Raw genomic sequence first — 18,749 nt, forward strand, 5'->3', positions numbered from 1 at the left:
ACAATGAACGATCCAGTAAAATAATCGCAAATATGAATATTAATAACAAACAATAGAATTACTCATGTGTAAAATTTTACGAAAACTTGAACTAATTTTAAAAATGAACTAATTTTATAATTACTGTATTACATTTTTTAAATAAAGGAAGTCCTTAGTCTGGGGGGCCCTCTGGCGGGGGGGGGGGGGGGGCAACTGCCCCCTTATAAATCCGACACTGCCTATACTTTTCTAATATTCAAATGTCTAGGTCGCTGTGATTGAAACGAATGATAAATCGCAGACGTTTCGTGTAGATGTTTATTCTTAATCCCCGTTATAATGTAAACCCCCCAGAAATGTAGAAAAAGAAAGAAAGAAAGAAATGCTTTATTTTATGACACTTAACATCGAACATTTATGATTAACGCGTTATGACCACATATATAATTAGAAAGGAAACCCGTTGCTGACACTCAATGGGCTACTCGCAGACGTGGATCGATCCTAGAATGACAGCGCATCAGGCGAGCACTTTTCGACTGGGCTACATCCCGCAACCACCCTCATACCAGAAATTTATAGTTATGTTGTTACTGTACTCGATCACGATCGCGTCCGATCAGTTAGCCTAGGTGCGCTTGATGCGCGGTCGGTTTGGAATCGATCCCCGTCGGTGGGCCCATTGAGCTATTTCTCGTTCCAACCAGTGCACCACGACAGATATGTGCTATCCTGTCTGTAGGGTGGTGCATATATAAAAGCTTCCCTGCTACTAATGTAAAAATGTTGCGGGTTTCTTCTCTAAGACAATATGTAAAAATTACCAAACGTTTGACACCCAATAGCCGATGATTAACAAATCAATGTGTTCTAGTGCTGTCGTTAAATAAAACAAACAAACCGATCAGTTAAAGTCATACTGTCACCTTATTTCTCTAAAAATGGATACTAACTAAAAATTACATTAATTGTTGGAAACCAAATGTAGCTATTGCATTACCGTAACTGAACCATGATGGAGTGAAATCAATGTCAACCCTCTCGGCAATTTTAGTTTTTGAATTATAGACCATTGCCATAATTCAATTATTTTTTACAAAATATCATTAATAAATGGAGTATGGTGGTTATGAAGATGGTTGAATAAAGTACATTTAGGGACAAACCAAATTATTTTTGTTCAGGTAATTAAATAGGTCAGTGGTCTGTGACAATATGCCTTTAAGCTTATACGTTGTATTTTGTTTTTTTTAAATTATTACAGGCCCGTAGCCAGGATTTTTTTTTTTTTTTTTGGGGGGGGGGGTTCGTTTAGGCTTAGGGTGGGGGACCGGGGGCATATTGAAAAAAAAAAGCCACCGGTAGGGGGAGTTCGACCGACCCCCCCCCCCCCCCCCCCGACGGCTACGGGCCTGGGTTTTTTAAAAATTATTTTATTTTATTTTCGAAATTTTATGCTTTGTTTTAATTTCTTTCTTTTTTAGTTTATTATTTTATTTCTTATTTTATTTTAAAATTATTTTCATTTATTTATTTATTTATTTTCATTTTATTTGTGTGTGTGTGTGTGTGTGTGTGTGTGTGTGTGTGTACCGGCCTCGGTGGCGTCGTGGCAGGCCATCGGTCTACAGGCTGGTAGGTACTGGATTCGGATCCCAGTCGAGGCATGGAATTTTTAATCCAGATACCAACTCCAAACCCTGAGTGAGTGCTCCGCAAGGCTCAATGGGGTAGGTGTAAACCACTTGCACCGACCAGTGATCCATAACTGGTTCAACAAAGGCCATGATTTGTGTTATCCTGCCTGTGGGAAGCGCAAATAAAAAATCCCTTGCTGCCTGCCGTAAAAGGAGTAGCCTATGTGGCGACAGCGGGTTTCCTCTAAAAAAATCTGTGTGGTCCTTAACCATATGTCTGACGCCATATAACCGTAAATAAAATGTGTTGAGTGCGTCGTTAAATAAAACACTTCTTTCTTTCTTTCTTTGTGTGTGTGTGTGTGTCTGCGCGCGCGCGTATGTGACTGCAACCTCACCCCATTTATTTTGGGCTATGTTAAGTTACTCTCTGTTGTTGTTTTTTTATTTGATTAATATTACTATATTAATTGTTTATGTTATTTATTTAATCTATGATACTTCATGATTCTTGAATTTCTTCGGGGCGGGATGTAGCTCAGTGGTACAGCGCTCACCTGATGCGCGATCGATCTAGAATCAAGTTCCGTCAGTGGGCCCATTGGGCTATTTCACGTTCCAGTCAGTGCTCCACAACTGGTGTAACAAAGGACGTGGTATGTAGGCTACTATCCCTTGCTGCTAATCGAAAAGAGTATCCCATGAAGTGGCGACAGCGGGTTTCCTGTCTATATCTCTGTGGTCCTTAACCATGTCTGACGCCATATAATCGTAAATACAATGTGTTGTGTGCGTCGTTAAATAAAATATTTCCTTCCTTCATGATTCTTCATTCCACGCAACTGATAGCATTTTATCGTCTGTCAAATGAGCTCTACTTGTTATAATCATAACCAGTTGCAACCGTATAGCACATTAGAAATCTTGTAATGGCGTCTGCAATTTGCTGTCGTGTCGTGTTAATTTGTGATGGGTGATTAGCGATTGGGTTGTTGTCATTACCTTATCTGCTAAATAATAATGGTAAATAGGTGATTGAACAGCCAAGGTAGACAAAAAAACAGGTATAATTTTTTTTTTAATTTTGAACACTAGCCGCCAAACAGTCGAATTTGTGATACATTTTTAACATCTGCGGACTGGTGCATTGAAAACGAATGACACCTGTCATGTTAGAATGGTTCTAGTTAAGTTGGCTGAGTGTCCTCTATGCCCGTTGCACCAGGACAAGAGTTGGCATGAGTTCCTTATTTTCCCCATAACGATTTTAAAGAAATATTTGTTAGAATTAGTTTAAGGTTAGGGTTAGGGTTAGCGATAGTTATATAAAATATCTTTTAAAACAATTTGTTCTATAAAACCAACATAATCATGATAATGTTTATATTTCGTAATCCAGGCCTAACACTACGTCGTTTGTAGTAGTGGGGAAAATACGGAACTCTTTCCCTTTTTTTAATCAGTTTTGTTTTCCTAAAAATAAACATTAAATGTTTGCATTGGATAACAACTTAAGCTTTTCGTTATAAGTGTAATGAAGAATGTAGTTACCTATAAATGTATTAGACAACTATTGATATGTATTACAATAAATACTGATATTTGTGATGAAATTACATAGCTTAAAATATTCTTTCCTTTCATCAGTAAGATGGTAATGACTGTAATCTAAGTGCCAATATGAAACTTATCTCAAACCTACTGTTCATAATATTCTGGATCTTCATATGATGTTTTTATATTTGTTTTCAGATTTGAAAATCATGGCCTTTACAATACTGGATAACCTCAAGGGATTTGTGACAAGCCGTCCGCCTCTCATTATTTTTATGATATGTCTGGCATCATTTGCTGTTGTCCTTGTAATGTTTGCCTACATAGTCCAAGTAAATGACATACCAAAAAATGACATATCTGAGGTATGTTACTTTAAACTGTTATTGTTAAATTGTGCATTTTATCATTTATTAAAAAAAAAATTATTTTAAAAAAGATTGATATATTTGATGAAGTTTAAAAGTAGAGCTGGGCGATATTGAAATTTGAGGTTCGGTACCGATTTTGGTATTTTTTAGGTGATTTACCGATATCAAGTGGTTCTGAAAATACCGAATGGTATTTTCAGTATATTCGGCTTTAGATGTATACCTGAGTTGAGGCTCACCCGTTAATTTCATCTAAATAAAATTAAATTCCATACACAAGGCTCTAATCTGATTCAGGGTTTCATACAGAGGGGGGACTGGGGGATTTATCCCCCCCCCCCATGATTTTGACATGGGGGGATATCCACCCATCAATCTGCAGAGCAGTGGGGGGGTTTTAAGGTCATTTTTAGCTCTTAGCATAAAAAAAATGCTAGGTAGAGAGAATATGTTAATTAGCAAATGTTAATTATCTAGCTGTTTTGCATGTTTTTGGCTTGGGAACAGCAGCCAATAGGCGGATGAAAGTTTTTTAAAGGTCATTTTCTGCCAGAATGCGCCGCAGATTCATATAGAAGTATTTGTATAGAAGGTTAAAGGGACACACCCTAGTTACGGCTAGTTGTTAACCATTACGGCGTTGTTTTTCGCTATTAAACCCCTTTTTTTACAAATAAAATTGCACTTTACTTACCGTTTATTATTTAGAATATACATTTCCATTCACCTGAGGTGTTTTTTGGTAATCCTGGTTTTTGTAATACCACAAAATGCATTTTTCGTATTTCTTAAAAACTGACACACGTTTGAGAAAAAAACGTTGAGCAGACAAGGTCTAATCTATTTTTAGAGGGGATATTTCCATTTCAATGTCACAGACGTTGGTATACCACATGACCATTATCATTTTGGTTCGGTTTGTTTTCTCGTGCACGGTTCTCGAAATCAACATCCGATTTGTTGTTGTTCATTTGTGAGATTTTTCTTCACAGTTCGTGAACATTTTCAGTAACAATAAAGTTCAGACAAGTAAGTGTCTCAATACAAAACGTTACAAAGCCTTAAAACCAATAATTTTGCTAAGTCTTACGATATCTGGAGAGGGGATACAACCAGGACAGAACAGTTGGAACATGTCCAGGAGAGGTGAAAAGAACGCACCCCAAGTCTGTGCGCACTCTGTGAAATTTGTCGTGACGTAGGCATTGTTGTGCTTAGCGACATCTACCGGTGACATCAGAATACTAACTTTCAAAATTATTTCAAGCAGTTGGGACATGGGGATTCCCATGGTATTTATTGATATAAAACCTGCTTTTTCACTCCATTTGATAAAAACGTGTGTTACAGGTTTGTAGATTGACCAAATTATAATTTATTTTCGCTGGATGGAACTAGGGTGTGCGGCTTTATATTTGTGTACTAAATATTTATGAGATAAAAAGGAAACAAAAACATGATAATTGTATACAGCTGATTTTATTTCACAAGATAATGAACAGTAACGATAATTTGTGATTGTACGTGGAGAAACTGAAGGAGGCAGAGAAGTAAATCAACCAATGAGCATTAGGTTGTAAACGAATGTAGGACGCTGTTAATTCAGCTCATTTTGAAAAAAACCAAACCCAATGTGGTTTGCAATTGAGTAAGAAATTTGATTTTTGACAATAATTACACCTGCATATGTTGACAACAACTTTTTGCTTTTATGTTAATATAGTCGACAGTGTATTATTATTTACTTCTCTGCTACCTGAAATCATTGGCTATATATTATGGCTGCTGGTGCATGCGCAGTCAAATGATAAACAATGCCGATGAGAAGACATTTTTTAATGTATAAATTATCAGAATAAAAGTTATAAGATGGAATACATCATTTATTTTGTCCACATTTTTGACGATTTTCACGGTTAGTGCATTAGAATAGATCAGTTATGCCGACTGTTTTGGCTGCCTGATTGTGTTCCGATATGCCAGGAAATCGCATCTCTGGGCATCTAAAATCAAAAATTTTCTGGGGGAGGGCCAGACCCACCGCTTGCAACGCGCCTAAGCCACACAGTCAGGTCCCCCATCATTTTTTTTCTGGCGGAAACCCTGTGATTTATACCCAACTCAATTTGCGTTCGTCAGATATATTGTTATTGCTTTACTAATGGCAGGAAACAGTTTTCAATACCAAAATTTCAGTATTTAGAAATTTGCTCAGTACAGTAAATCGGTATTGATATGTTACCGATACTGAACAGTATAAATGGTATACCGCTGCCTAGTTCTAGTTTAAAGCACATTGTTAATTTTGAAATATAGTCAGGATAACACATACCACTGCCTTTGATATACCAGTTGTGGAGCACTGGCTGGAATGGGAACTAGCCCAATGGGCCCACCCAGACAAACCATGCATCAAGTGAGCGCTTTGCCACGGGGCTAGTCCCACTCCTATATGAAACAAAAATGTGACATATGTTCGTGTATAATGATGGTACATTTTTATCAGAACACTATACGAGTAGTTATTTATGCCCACAAGAAATAATGTTTGTATGATTAATGATATAAATTACAACACACACTGTTAGAAAATAGTTGTAGCATTTTTTTATTTTGGGAGCCATTCACAATTATCAACATTTTTAAACTCTGCAATGAATACTTTTTTTGACACTGTTCACTCACCTAAAATATACATTGCAAATTATAATTTTGCAAGGGATATTTTTTCAAATTTGTTTTAGAGCGTGGCGGTATACCATATATACCATTTGGTATCGGTGTCATGTTAATACCGATTTACCGTACCGAGCAAATCTCAAAATACAGTATACTGAAATTTCGGTATTGACAATATATCTAACAAAAACATTTTTAAACAGTGCAATGAGTACTTTTTTCGATACATTCCACTCACTTAAACTATACACTGCATTTGGCGAGCGTGCAAGTACTTTTTGCACCCCTGAATTAGCAGGTGAGACTTAGCTCTGGCATGCATTTAAAGCCGAGTATACCAAAAATACAGCTTGGTAATGGTATTGTATCAATACCGAATATCGTACTGATACCAATGTAAATCACCACCAAAATACCGATACCGAAATTGAAATTTCAATACCGCCCAGCTCTAATTTGTTTTTGTTTAAAAGAATATACTAACATTAACAGCCTCCCCTTAGTATATATGTTTTTATGCTTGTTAAAATATTAGTAATTGTTAATGACCCCCCCCCCCCCCCCCCCCCCCCCACACACACACACACACTACATTTGTTTGCTACTGCATTTGACCTGCATCAACAAGTGTACATGGTTCTTTTCATGCACACTCAGTATTGGAAATAATATACATCCTCTTTGCAATTTGTTAAAAACGTTTTCTCTCTTGTTTACAGAATTGGAATACTTTCCTAGATAGTTTTTCCAAAATTGACTTCTGTGTTAAGAGCAACTTGAGTGACTATGCGATTGAGTCTCCCACAACTCAGAGATTAGTGAAGGAAGCATTGTCACAGACTGTGACAACATCCACCCTGCAGCCTGATCCACTAGTGTACGTGTATGAATATTTTTAAAATACTGTTTTTAACCATGAACAACAGGCCTCTGAAAATTGAAATTTTGCCCAACCCATTTATGGGTTATGCTAAAATCAATTCAGGTAACCCATTTCCTTTGTGCGTAACCCATTACGTCCATAGAAATGATGTCCTAAATTTAAAGGACGAATGAAAAATAGGTTGGCAAAATTAGATTTGCAAGAACGGAGCAATTTTCAGAAACCTGAATATTTTGTGCACAAGTAATTAGTGCCATAAAGACTAAGAGATGTTCTTTCTCATTATTGAATACATACATTTGTGTCATGTCATGTCATAGGGTTTAACATGCACATTCAGAGCAAGCTGTTGTAGCGCACGCCTGTCGTGGGCGCAAGTGCTTGCGGAGCAAGCTCTTTCGTCCAAGACAGAAAGTGGGGGGGGGGGGGGGGGGGTGCAAGGGAGCACCAGCAGTCCGACCGGGATCGGTAGCAGTCGGGGGACATACATGTATACATATAGATTGCTATATTAAAATATTGCCATGTACATATATGGTTTTAAATATTTAAAATATATTACACTGTGCCGACCTCGACGTAAAAACAATTGAGGGCTGATTAATTGTTCCCCGAACTCAGATTATGGGGAGCCATTTTAGATAATACCATATTAATACCTTATAACTTCACATGCTGAGGAGCTAAAAATTATTCCCTTTGAACTAATCTCAGGAGTTACGGCAGGGGTGCACAAATGTGAAATTGTGATAGTTGCCCGGTGGGCAACCAGTACCTGAAGTTTGGTTGCCCAACATCATCTCTTGGTTGCCCACATATTTCATGAAACTGAAATTTAAAATGTTTTTATTATTATCATTACTTATCAGTTTAGTTTTATTTCTTTTTTAATATTATTTATCTACAGCTCATCTTCGCTTTTGTTTTGTTTAACGACACCACTGGAGCACGCTGATTAATTAATCATCGGCAACTGGATGTCAAACATTTAGTAACTCTGACTCGTAGTCATCAGAGGAAACCCGCTACATTTTTCCTAATGTAGCAAGGGATCTTTTATATGCACTTTCCCACAGACAGGAAGGCACATACCACAGCCTTTGTCCGGTTGTTCAGCTTGTAAAATACGTAGCCTAAGAATGCTGACTTCATGTTATGACAACTATCCATTTACGTCAAAAGGTTTTGATTAAAAAAAAATTACGGTCTTTTTAAAATGTAGATAACTTTTGAGATGTCACCTCACAGTCATCAAATTTATATAATATTTTATCTAACAAATATCATGATTATTTTAAACTAATTGTATTCAGTGTACGTTTAACTGCAATTTGTATAAATACTGCATGTTCCTTTCCCGCGCTCGCGAAATACATGAGTGCGAAATTAACAAAGACAACGGAAATAAACAAACGAAACAGCAGTTAAGTATTCATTAATGCGAACAACTATTTGGTGGTGGGGTTTTTTCTCACAAATTTACATCAAGATTTATTTGCGTGTAATTGTATTGTTTAATGTCTGCAACAATGTCTTTTGACACGTGCAAGTCTCGGCTGACTGTCAAGCGTGACCTATATGCACACTGAGAATAGCCAATAAATGTTTTCCAAACGTTCGCGAACTATGAGATTGGTTCCCAACGTGGAAATTGGGTTTAACGTGAAGTGCATAAACCAGTTTAGCGGACGTTTTTGTTTTGCTTGGTCTACCTGAACTCGGCCCTCGTCTACTTGTCTTTGGCCCTGAACTAGCATGTGTATTGAAACTGACACGCAATTTCGGTCCGTTTTTATTACTTTGGCTCAAAGACTTACAGAGTTAAAATAACACGCTACAGATTTTTCAGACTTTTCTTTCATACATGTTGCCGTTAAAATTAATAACTGTGATTATTAAAATAAGCAAACATTGTTATGCTGAATTCTTGATGACACCGCTTCTCGTTACCAGTCGCGAGATCCCTGTTAATATTTGGTATTATTATTATATGTTAGGTGTCGGATAGATTATGTAACCGATTGTTCACATCGGAAGATAGAAAATGGCTTAGCCAAATTTTTAGCTCAGAACTGGATGCTTGTTGGTGTAGTTTGTGGCCTTTCACATGTCTTGTGCCCTTTGCTAATAGCCACCATTCTGAAACGTATCTGTCTGCATTGAACTCGTCAAAATCATGCACGGTGGACGCTGAGTGGATGGCAGCGTTAGGGTGGATATTTATATTGCCTGTCAGTCAAGTTATCAGTTTCGATACTTTTGAATTGCCCGTGACTGTCTGAGTGTCAGGAAGTTTTGTTTTTCATTTTACTTGTTTTATGAGTTTCTTAGTTGCCCGTCGGGGCAACTGTTTGACAAAGAATGGTTGCCCGCAACATATTTTGGTTGTCCCGGGCGCGTGGACAACCAATTTGTGCACCCCTGTACGGGGGGAGAGAGTGATAGCTCCCCTTAAATGGTGACATCTGTACTCTTTAATTTTTTGAGAGGCTCTAGTGTGAATTTCAACAATAGAAATAAGCTGAATTCTTTCACCAGCCCATGAGACAATGTATCTAGAAATCTCCTTGACAGCCAATATTATCACTAGTCCAGATAATTAGTTTGTAATGTTCATGTGGAAGTGCCAATCTTTTGACTGCTCAAAATGAATCTGCTTTGTAATATTTTACTTTTACCATTGTGCTTCTCCTTTGAGTCCCAATCTTTCAGTTGCAAGAAAAACTATTTATTTGTATACTGTGATGTTTTGAAAACATTTGACATTAAATCTTAAATAATAAAAAAATTACATCTATAGGCTATAAATCAATATTATTAAAAAAAAAATTGGGAGTGCAGTTTTCCCCTCTTTGTCATTTTCAAGGGTACAAATATCCTACATGTGGGCAGTGTTTCTGTCAGAAAGAAATGTTTGGGTATGACACTATGGAATTGAATGCAACCACAGTCAACAAGTGGTATGGTGGGCCTCCCCCAGAATGAAAATGGGTTAGGGTTAAGAAAACCATACAATAATGATAAAGAGTCATTAATTTAACTTAAAATGTTTTTAATCTGCAAAAATATTTCAGTATGGCGATATACCCTTTTTTGCTGTCAGAAACCCTGGTGAGTCTAATATTAGGAAATTTTATGATTTTTGTTCATCTTGATTTTAAGGTTAATCTTTTTTATTTTTTTGCAGCAATGTGTCTGTGGCAATGATAGTTGTCCTGACTCCTACAGCTGAATTTCTCAATATTCCTCGTAACATCACACACATTTCCACCACCTTGACAGGAGAGCAGTTAGGCCTGGAAGGTTAGTATGATTGAAATCGAATGGGATATAGTGACAATGTTATTTCTTCCATGACTAATACAATTTCATTCCATTTCAATCAGTTTCCAGGGGTATTTTTTAATCACAACTTTATTTTTTCAATTAAGAAAATTGTATGGTTTTAAAAAACCCAAAACATTATTTCAGTACATATAAATTTGGTAGGAAAAACCAGACTAATCCAAATCAATTAGTAATCAAGGTTATTTGTCAATCCCATGTGGATTCAGATGAGTTGGATACCTATTTATAATAAAGATTGTTTGTCACAGGGTTCGCACGCATCCTGGAAAACCCTGGAAAGTGCTTAAATTCTATTTTCATCCTGGAAAGTGCTTAAAACCCCCTGGAAAGTCCTGGAATTTTACTATTTTTTATATATATTTTTTTCATTTAATAATAATTATTTGGAAAATATATTTATAAATGATCGCGTTTGACGTCTGGTTCCAAACTATATCCTTCATGCAACAGTAATTATAAGAGGTCGACTGCCATTGGTCAACTGTTAAAATGTATACACAGTAAGAAGGCGTGGACATAAATGAACACATGCAACTTGTGATTGGTTGAATCAATTATGTAACTGTAAGCAGTCTTGTTTCTGATGTTTGTGAGTTTGAAACTACTGTCAAAGATAAATAATTTAGTAGATAGCAGTAACCAGTGCCTTCCAACAAAACAAATACTCCTAAGGCTTATGTCTTAGATCTTGTTAGTATATTAATGATAACAGCTGGTAAAGATGTTGCTGAAATCCATTTCAATTTATATCGGTCAAATTAAGCTTAATATTTTAATAGTATTGAGGTAAAAATATATTTGAGGTTAGCATATAACATTGTCTATACTCAGTTTAGGCCTGCTTGTTTTGGGCATATATATTTTGAGCACAATTTTAGGCCTTTCGCCTTGACTTTGGTGCAATCAAAAAGTCTCATCTATATAAAGTTATATAATTCTGAATCATGACCAAAAATAAATTAATCTTGACCAAAAATAATTGAAACCCTCAAAAACATTTCCACAATGTGGTTAGATATGTATTATGGTTATGGAGTGTTTTGCTGTAAGATCCAGCATTGAGACACAGATGCATGCACACCCGCATACCCACAGTCAAAAAAAATCTGCACACTACAACATTTTTTTATTTATGTATTTTTACATCTTTAGCATCCATGTGATATATCTAGATTAGGTGTAGCTTATGATTGAGACATAACAACCACTGAATAAACAGTTTACTGGGGTGCCGTTAAAAAAATATTTTCCAGATAATATTATCAGACTCCTGGAAAAATGTAAAATGGTGCTTAAAAGTCCTGGAAAATGAAAATGTTTTTAAGTGTACGAACCCTGTAGTCAGTACTAAAACCTATTTGTCCCAAAACCATTAATATATACTGATTTTTGTTTTGTTTACAGGTGCTGCAGCTGAACTTGACCTCAATATGACCTTCATGCTATCTAACCACTGGAACACATCTCATTGCGACTTGAAAGGGTGGTGCAAGCCATTGAAAATAACAACTTGTATTAGTTTCCAGGCACCCTTATCAGTGTTTCCACGCACCAGGTACAACCATATTCTCCATTAGATGTTGTGGGCTTTTTTGTCACCCGTTGATTTTTGTACTGCTATTTGCTTGGAATGTTCGGGCAAAGTGCCATAGGTCATAGGTCAGGTTAAGCATCCATAAAAAGAGAAACTGATCCAAGTTTTCTTCAGTGTGATAAAACACAAGTAAACCTACTAGCTGTAAAATATGTGACCCACTCTGGCGAAATCATTCACATGTCGCAGTTGCCGAAAAAAATACACTACCTGGTGAAAATTGCGATTTTGACAGAAAACAGTACCTACATGTTTAAGTTATCATTTCAAACTACCCTTGTTAATTTAATAACATGTAAATACTTTTTATTACAATTTTATTCAGAGAGTCAAAACAATAGTCCAAATTAGGCTGTTCTTTGTTCATTTTCACCACTTTGAATCGCGGTAGCCGTTTGGTGAAAGCTTCATCTTTGGTATCAAACAGCACCAAAATAATTCCTCTACACCATCCTTTCAGTGACGTATTGGTATGACTTAGCTGTAAGCCAATAGGAATTAAAATTGACCATGCACAAACCAGTTTGTTACTAGGCAGACATCTTAAGTGATTGATATACAGCCTTTGATTGGAAGTGTGAATTTATGTAACATTCCAATCAGTTATTTTACTTTTTGATAATTTTAAAGTGAGTAAAAATGACGCTCTTCTTGCGAGAGCTTTCAGTGAGCTGAACAATCTAAATTTAAGTGGAGCCAATTCGGTTAATGAGTGGACGAATGTAATTTCCCATTATTCCTGGGATCACGATGACAGGGACGGAATTCGAAACCAAAATTTGTTCCTGAGTGACCCAGGATATAATTAGGAAATTGACGTTATTTATATCAAGTGAAAAAAAAAAAAGACCAAAAAAACAACACCACAACCTTCTATGAATTATCTCTGGAATCAGAATGTTAAAACCATCTAAAAGTTGTAATAATAATGGTTTCACTCTGTATATACTTCTTATTTTATTATATGTAGGTCACATATATAATAATGATGACTATATACATTTAGGCATTTGTACTTGGGGATTTATTTTTAGGATTCTGTCGAAATTGTAAATTGATGTAATACAGATATTTTGGGATTCCATCTCATAATCTTGCACTTTCAAACCAAAATCGGATATTATGGAAGCATTTTATTTGAAATTTCATGTGATTTATTTGCCTGGCATCATTTCAGGAGAGTGATCTTCAGCTCGCCTTGATCCTGATTATGGCGAAGACTGGAATTCTGTTTAAAGGGACACACCCTAGTTACATTTATTTGTTAACCATTACGGCGTTGTTTTTCGCTATTAAACCCCATTTTTCACAAATAAAATTGCACTTTACTTACATTTTATTATTTAGAATACACATTTCCATTCACCTGAAGTGCTTTTTGGTAATCCTGATGTTTGTAAAACAACGAAATGCATTTTATGCATTTTTTCACAAGACGTGTTGTCGAGAAAAAAACGTTAAGCAAGCGAGGTCCAATCTATTTTTAGAGGGGATATTTCCATTTCAATGTCACAGACGTTGGTATATCACGTGACCGTTATCATTTTGGTTCGGTTTGTTTTCTCGTGCACGGTTCGCGCAATCAACATCCGATTTGTTGTTGTTCATTTGTGAGATTTTTCTTCACAGTTCGTGAACATTTTCAGTAACAATAAAGTTCAGACAAGTAAGTATCTCAATACAAAACGTTACAAACCCTTAAAACCAATAATTTTGCTAACCTTACGATATCTGGAGAGGGGGTACAACCAGGACAGAACAGTTGGAACATGTCCAGGAGAGGTGAAACGAACGCACCCCAAGTCTGTGAAATTTGTCGTGACGTAGGCATTGTTGTGCTTCGAGCGACATCTACCGGTGACATCAGAATACTAACTTTCAAAATTATTTCAAGCAATTGGGACATGGGGATTCCCATGGTATTTATCGATAAAAAACCTGCTTTTTCACTCCATTTGATAAAAACGTGATCTAAGTGTGTTACAGGTTTGTAGATTAACCAAATTATAATTTATTTTCGCTGGATGGAACTAGGGTGTGCGGCTTTAATTCACAGCCTATATACATGATTTTTTTTTCTTCTTCATCTTAGGATGCCAACCACGTGCCAGGCAGTAAATGATTCAGGATCAGAGTATCATTTGAAGGTTGTTGGAAACACAGAACCGGGTTTTATGTGGTGTCATGACAAGCCTGTTTTTCATGTAGAACACTATAAGGATCCTGATCTGGCAGTCATGTTGTCAATGGTGAGGACTTGAATATTTCAGAATTCAGCAGTATTTACAGTTCTGATGAATTATATTTTAATTGCATATGGCTCTAGTTTCTGAAATGTGTACCTCTTTTGTTTTGCATATAATGCATTTGGAACTAACCAGAAATAGTTTGGATTTGTGAAATTTTATAATTTAAGCAATAAGTTGTATGACTGTTTTGCCAGTGATAACTTGAACAGACAACAATGATTACATGCTATTGATTAAACCAAAATGATAGTAAACAACAATAGTAAACAACAATAGCTAGTTCACTTGCACATAAACTGCAATTTTGTGTTAAATTTAAGTTGACTGTAGGCTACATAACATCAAAAGTATTATTTCAGCTGATCCTACAACTTACAACTTAAGCTTAATATTTTTTAGTGTCTGACATGACGACCTCACTGAAGTTTTGTGTCGCTAATGTATTAATGTTAATTAAGCACCACCTAGTTTAGACTCGAAGACCGCAAGTAATGATAGCCATATAATGGATATAAAACACTGACATTAATGTTCTGTGTATACAGAGGATATTGAAAACAATTTACAGCAAGTAGCACTGTCGTTACATCAATAATTAATTATAGGGAAAAAAGAAAAGAAACCCTAAATATCCATGAAAATATATGGCAATTAATTATGGATCTGAAATCACACTGATGTGCTTTCAGTAAGTGATGTATTCATGTAATCTCGGTAAATACCTAGTAGACACATAAAATATAAAAATTCTCAGTATCTCGTTTAAATAACATCAGCATCGAAAATTACTTGTAGGCATCGTTTTGGCTGCATATTCAATTCAGGCAGTGCTTAATTCATTTTCAGGTGTATAGGTCTCTTTGTTTGTATTTCTCTAAATTGGAAGATCGCTAATATGATTTACAGTAAGTTTAATGTTGATGGCCTGTTTGTTTTGCAGCATGACAAGTCTGTGATTAATCTGCATCTGCTCCATACCAGTTACTTCCTCTTCATGATGGTCATCACACTGTTCTGTTACGCCATCGTCAAGGGCAGGCCGACCAAATCAAAACTTACTCAGTACATTCCAGCAGAGAAGGTGAGTTTACATTTCGAAGAGTAAAAATGAGATATTGTTTATATATACTTTTGATAGACTGATAGAAATAGTTGGAACCATTAAGCTTAAGCCCCTTCAGATTTCAATCTAAGAAGTGCAAGGCAAAGGTATCCCAGTACACTAATATGGTTTTCAAAACAAAACTACATAAATGGTGTAAATTATTAAATTTCACAGGTGTAGGTGTGCAATATTTGTTTATTAATATATATTTTTTTAATGAAAAATAGTTGATGCACAAAGTTTTATATTGTATAGATTATGTGGTCATTAAATATTTATTTCCTTTTAACAGGTTCAAATGACTGCGTGAAGTCTACATGAATAAGATTCAAACTGTGGACTTACTTCAGTACTGGATCATGGTGCACTACTACATCTTGAAAGGCAAACATGTTGGAGAAAATAATGTAGTGCTTTGGTTCTGTGAGACAGTAAAATGACTTTAGCTATTCTAGAAACACATTTAGAACAATTTCATTGGTTTGATGTTTTAAGTTTTGGGATGCACCTTTGTTGAGCAGTGTGTCATATGTAAATAATTGAGGTGAAAATACTCCCACTTATTTATAAAATCAAATATTCCATCTATGTATTTGTAAACATTATTTCAGGTCATATTGCGCAGATGGGAAATTTTTTATGAATTTCATTCAGGTGTTCATACAAAATGAAATAAGTGCATACTGGTTTTTCCTCATTAAGATATGGGACAATCTGAAGGAGGCTTGTTTTCCCCCAGTGATATATATTTTATTTGGAGTTTTCAGTAATGCTGTGATGAAAATGCTGCCAGTATTCTTATAAGCAGCTGCTGCAGTGGTTGATGGAAATGAAATTGTGCTATTAAACATGCCAAGTAACAGGTTTAAACCATATAAAATAAAAATGGTAGTTTGCTGGTAGCAAAGTATGTAAAATTCCCTATTCTGCTTGGTCTGTCATTGTACTTATTAATAATTAGTTAACTGACAACATAAGACCCTCACTATCCATATGCCATTTACTGTTTTGTCAAAGCATTATTGGTTGGATATCTAAACACTGATCTCACTAGTTCCGTAGTGAAGTTTATCTAAACTTGTGCATGTAATTCCATTACATTTCACGATGGTGCTACTGGTTGAGATTTTTAATTATTACACACGTTGGCTAAAATACCCAGGGTTAAATTCGTTTTGATAATTGCACATTGCTTCCAATCATGAATCAGATATGACACGTTTTACCATCTACAGAGATTTACAGGAAAAGTTTAACGGCTTTAATAACAGAGCACAATAATTATTTTCTAATGCAATCAGTCGTATTATGTTCTGTTGTAAACATTTTGCTGTGAAAAGAACAGTCATGCCTTGACATCCTATTTTGTCATGTATTGCATACAGTTATGATGGCTTTTGGAATTGCTTTAGATAGTAGACTGATTTTTAAATTGGAAAACAGTTAAAAGTCACAATGGATGTTAAAGAGAATAACCCACTCACAATGACGAGTTATGTGTTATCTGTCCTTTGTGATTGGATATTGTAAAAGCATTATCAAAGGCTCAGGTTTACCACACTCACTCTGGATAGATAATCCATAATTCCTCATAGCTCATTAGTTATCCTCTAAATCTATCATATTATATATTCAATATTTTATCATATGTACTGGCTCGATGATTTATCAATCATTAAATGTACTGCCTCATTTATTTATGTCATTATTAGACGAAATGTTCCAATGTAAATATGTTATTGGTGTATACATGTACAGATATATATATATATATATATATATATATATATATATATATATATATATATATATACATACATACATGTTCATGTTCAAAGTAATTAATATGGGTATGAACTTTGTCTTTTTGAATGGGTTAATGTGATGGAATCCTGTAAACTCTGAAAGTATGGTTTTCGATAAAGATGTCCGGGTTAACAAATTTATGTGGTACCAAATTATACCTGAGGAGTTTTTTCCCTTGAATGGCAAACCAATTTTAAAAAAAAGAAGAAAAATGCAAATTTATAAAAAATGACAAAATATATTTGTATTGATGAAAAATAATGCTGCCATGTACATCTTAGGAAAACCTTTTTCAACATGTTGGCAGTCATTAATTTACTATTTCATAATCAGCTCAGCTTTCCCAAGTCATTTGAATTTGTAATTTATTTGTAGACATTTGCCCTGCATTTTAAAGGCTGTAGTTTTATATTTTCAATCTCGTGGGTTTAAAAAACCCAAGTTACGTTTTACGAGTGGTTGTTCCACTTAATTTTGTTAATTACATTATGAAGACAATGAAAATGTTAACAAAATGTCACCTATATAGATCTGTGAACCTAGTCACTCCGATGATGAAAGAAAACTGTAAAATATACCAATAAACTGTTCTCTGACATTTTAGCATATGTTAGTTGCCTTCAGATGTTGATTATTCATGGTTGAATGAACTCGGAGCAATTTATATTCATGTTTCAAATTAACTTATCTGTTATAAGAAATTACATCCAGTCAAATGAAGGAAACTGTCTTTATTTTTTTACTCTTTGTTTTGGATAATGACTATCTGGTTCCAGAAGTTGAATATCTGGATTATCTAACACATTTACAGAGATTTCTGGACAACTGTAGTCCCAGAGTATGTACGTCTCATTGTATATATTTTTTTAATTCATTTATTTCAAATAATCGACATAATTAATTTATACAACTGGGAATCATTCTAGTGTTTTAAAGCCGCACACCCTAGTTCCATCCAGCGAAAATAAATTATAATTTGGTTAATCTACAAACCTGTAACACACTTAGATCACGCTTTTATCAAATGGAGTGAAAAAGCAGGTTTTATATCAATAAATACCATGGGAATCCCCATGTCCCAATTGCTTGAAATAATTTTGAAAGTTAGTATTCTGATGTCACCGGTAGAAGCACAACAATGCCTACGTCACTACAAATTTCACAGACTTTGGGTGCGTTCGTTTCACCTCTCCTGGACATGTTCCAACTGTTCTGTCCTGGTTGTATCCCCTCTCCAGATATCGTAAGACTTAGCAAAATTATTGGTTTTAAGGCTTTGTAACGTTTTGTATTGAGACACTTACTTGTCTGAACTTTATTGTTACTGAAAATGTTCACGAACTGTGAAGAAAAATCTCACAAATGAACAACAACAAATATGATATTGATTGCGCGAACCGTGCACGAGAAAACAAACCGAACCAAAATGATAACGGTCACGTGATATACCAACGTCTGTGACATTAAAAATAGATTGGACCTCGCTTGCTCAACGGTTTTTCTCGACAACACGTTTTGTGAAAAAATGCATTTCGTGGTTT

At 35.4% G+C, this 18,749-nt stretch overlaps 1 protein-coding gene across 1 annotated transcript; it reads left to right on the plus strand.

Moving 5' to 3' along the window:
• The first annotated feature begins 2,548 nt into the window (after nt 1–2,548).
• On the plus strand, nt 2,549–17,811 carry LOC121368352 (transmembrane protein 248-like). The gene is made up of 8 exons (XM_041493045.1): nt 2,549–2,683; nt 3,372–3,538; nt 6,943–7,100; nt 10,294–10,409; nt 11,859–12,009; nt 14,141–14,297; nt 15,238–15,378; nt 15,695–17,811. The coding sequence occupies exons 2-8, from the start codon at nt 3,383–3,385 to the stop codon at nt 15,710–15,712; spliced, it is 897 nt and encodes a 298-aa protein (XP_041348979.1). The 5' UTR covers nt 2,549–2,683; nt 3,372–3,382; the 3' UTR covers nt 15,713–17,811.
• Nucleotides 17,812–18,749: the final 938 nt, after the last annotated feature.

Source organism: Gigantopelta aegis, chromosome 3 (assembly GCF_016097555.1).
Source record: "Gigantopelta aegis isolate Gae_Host chromosome 3, Gae_host_genome, whole genome shotgun sequence".
Taxonomy (NCBI): Eukaryota; Metazoa; Mollusca; class Gastropoda; order Neomphalida; family Peltospiridae; genus Gigantopelta; species Gigantopelta aegis.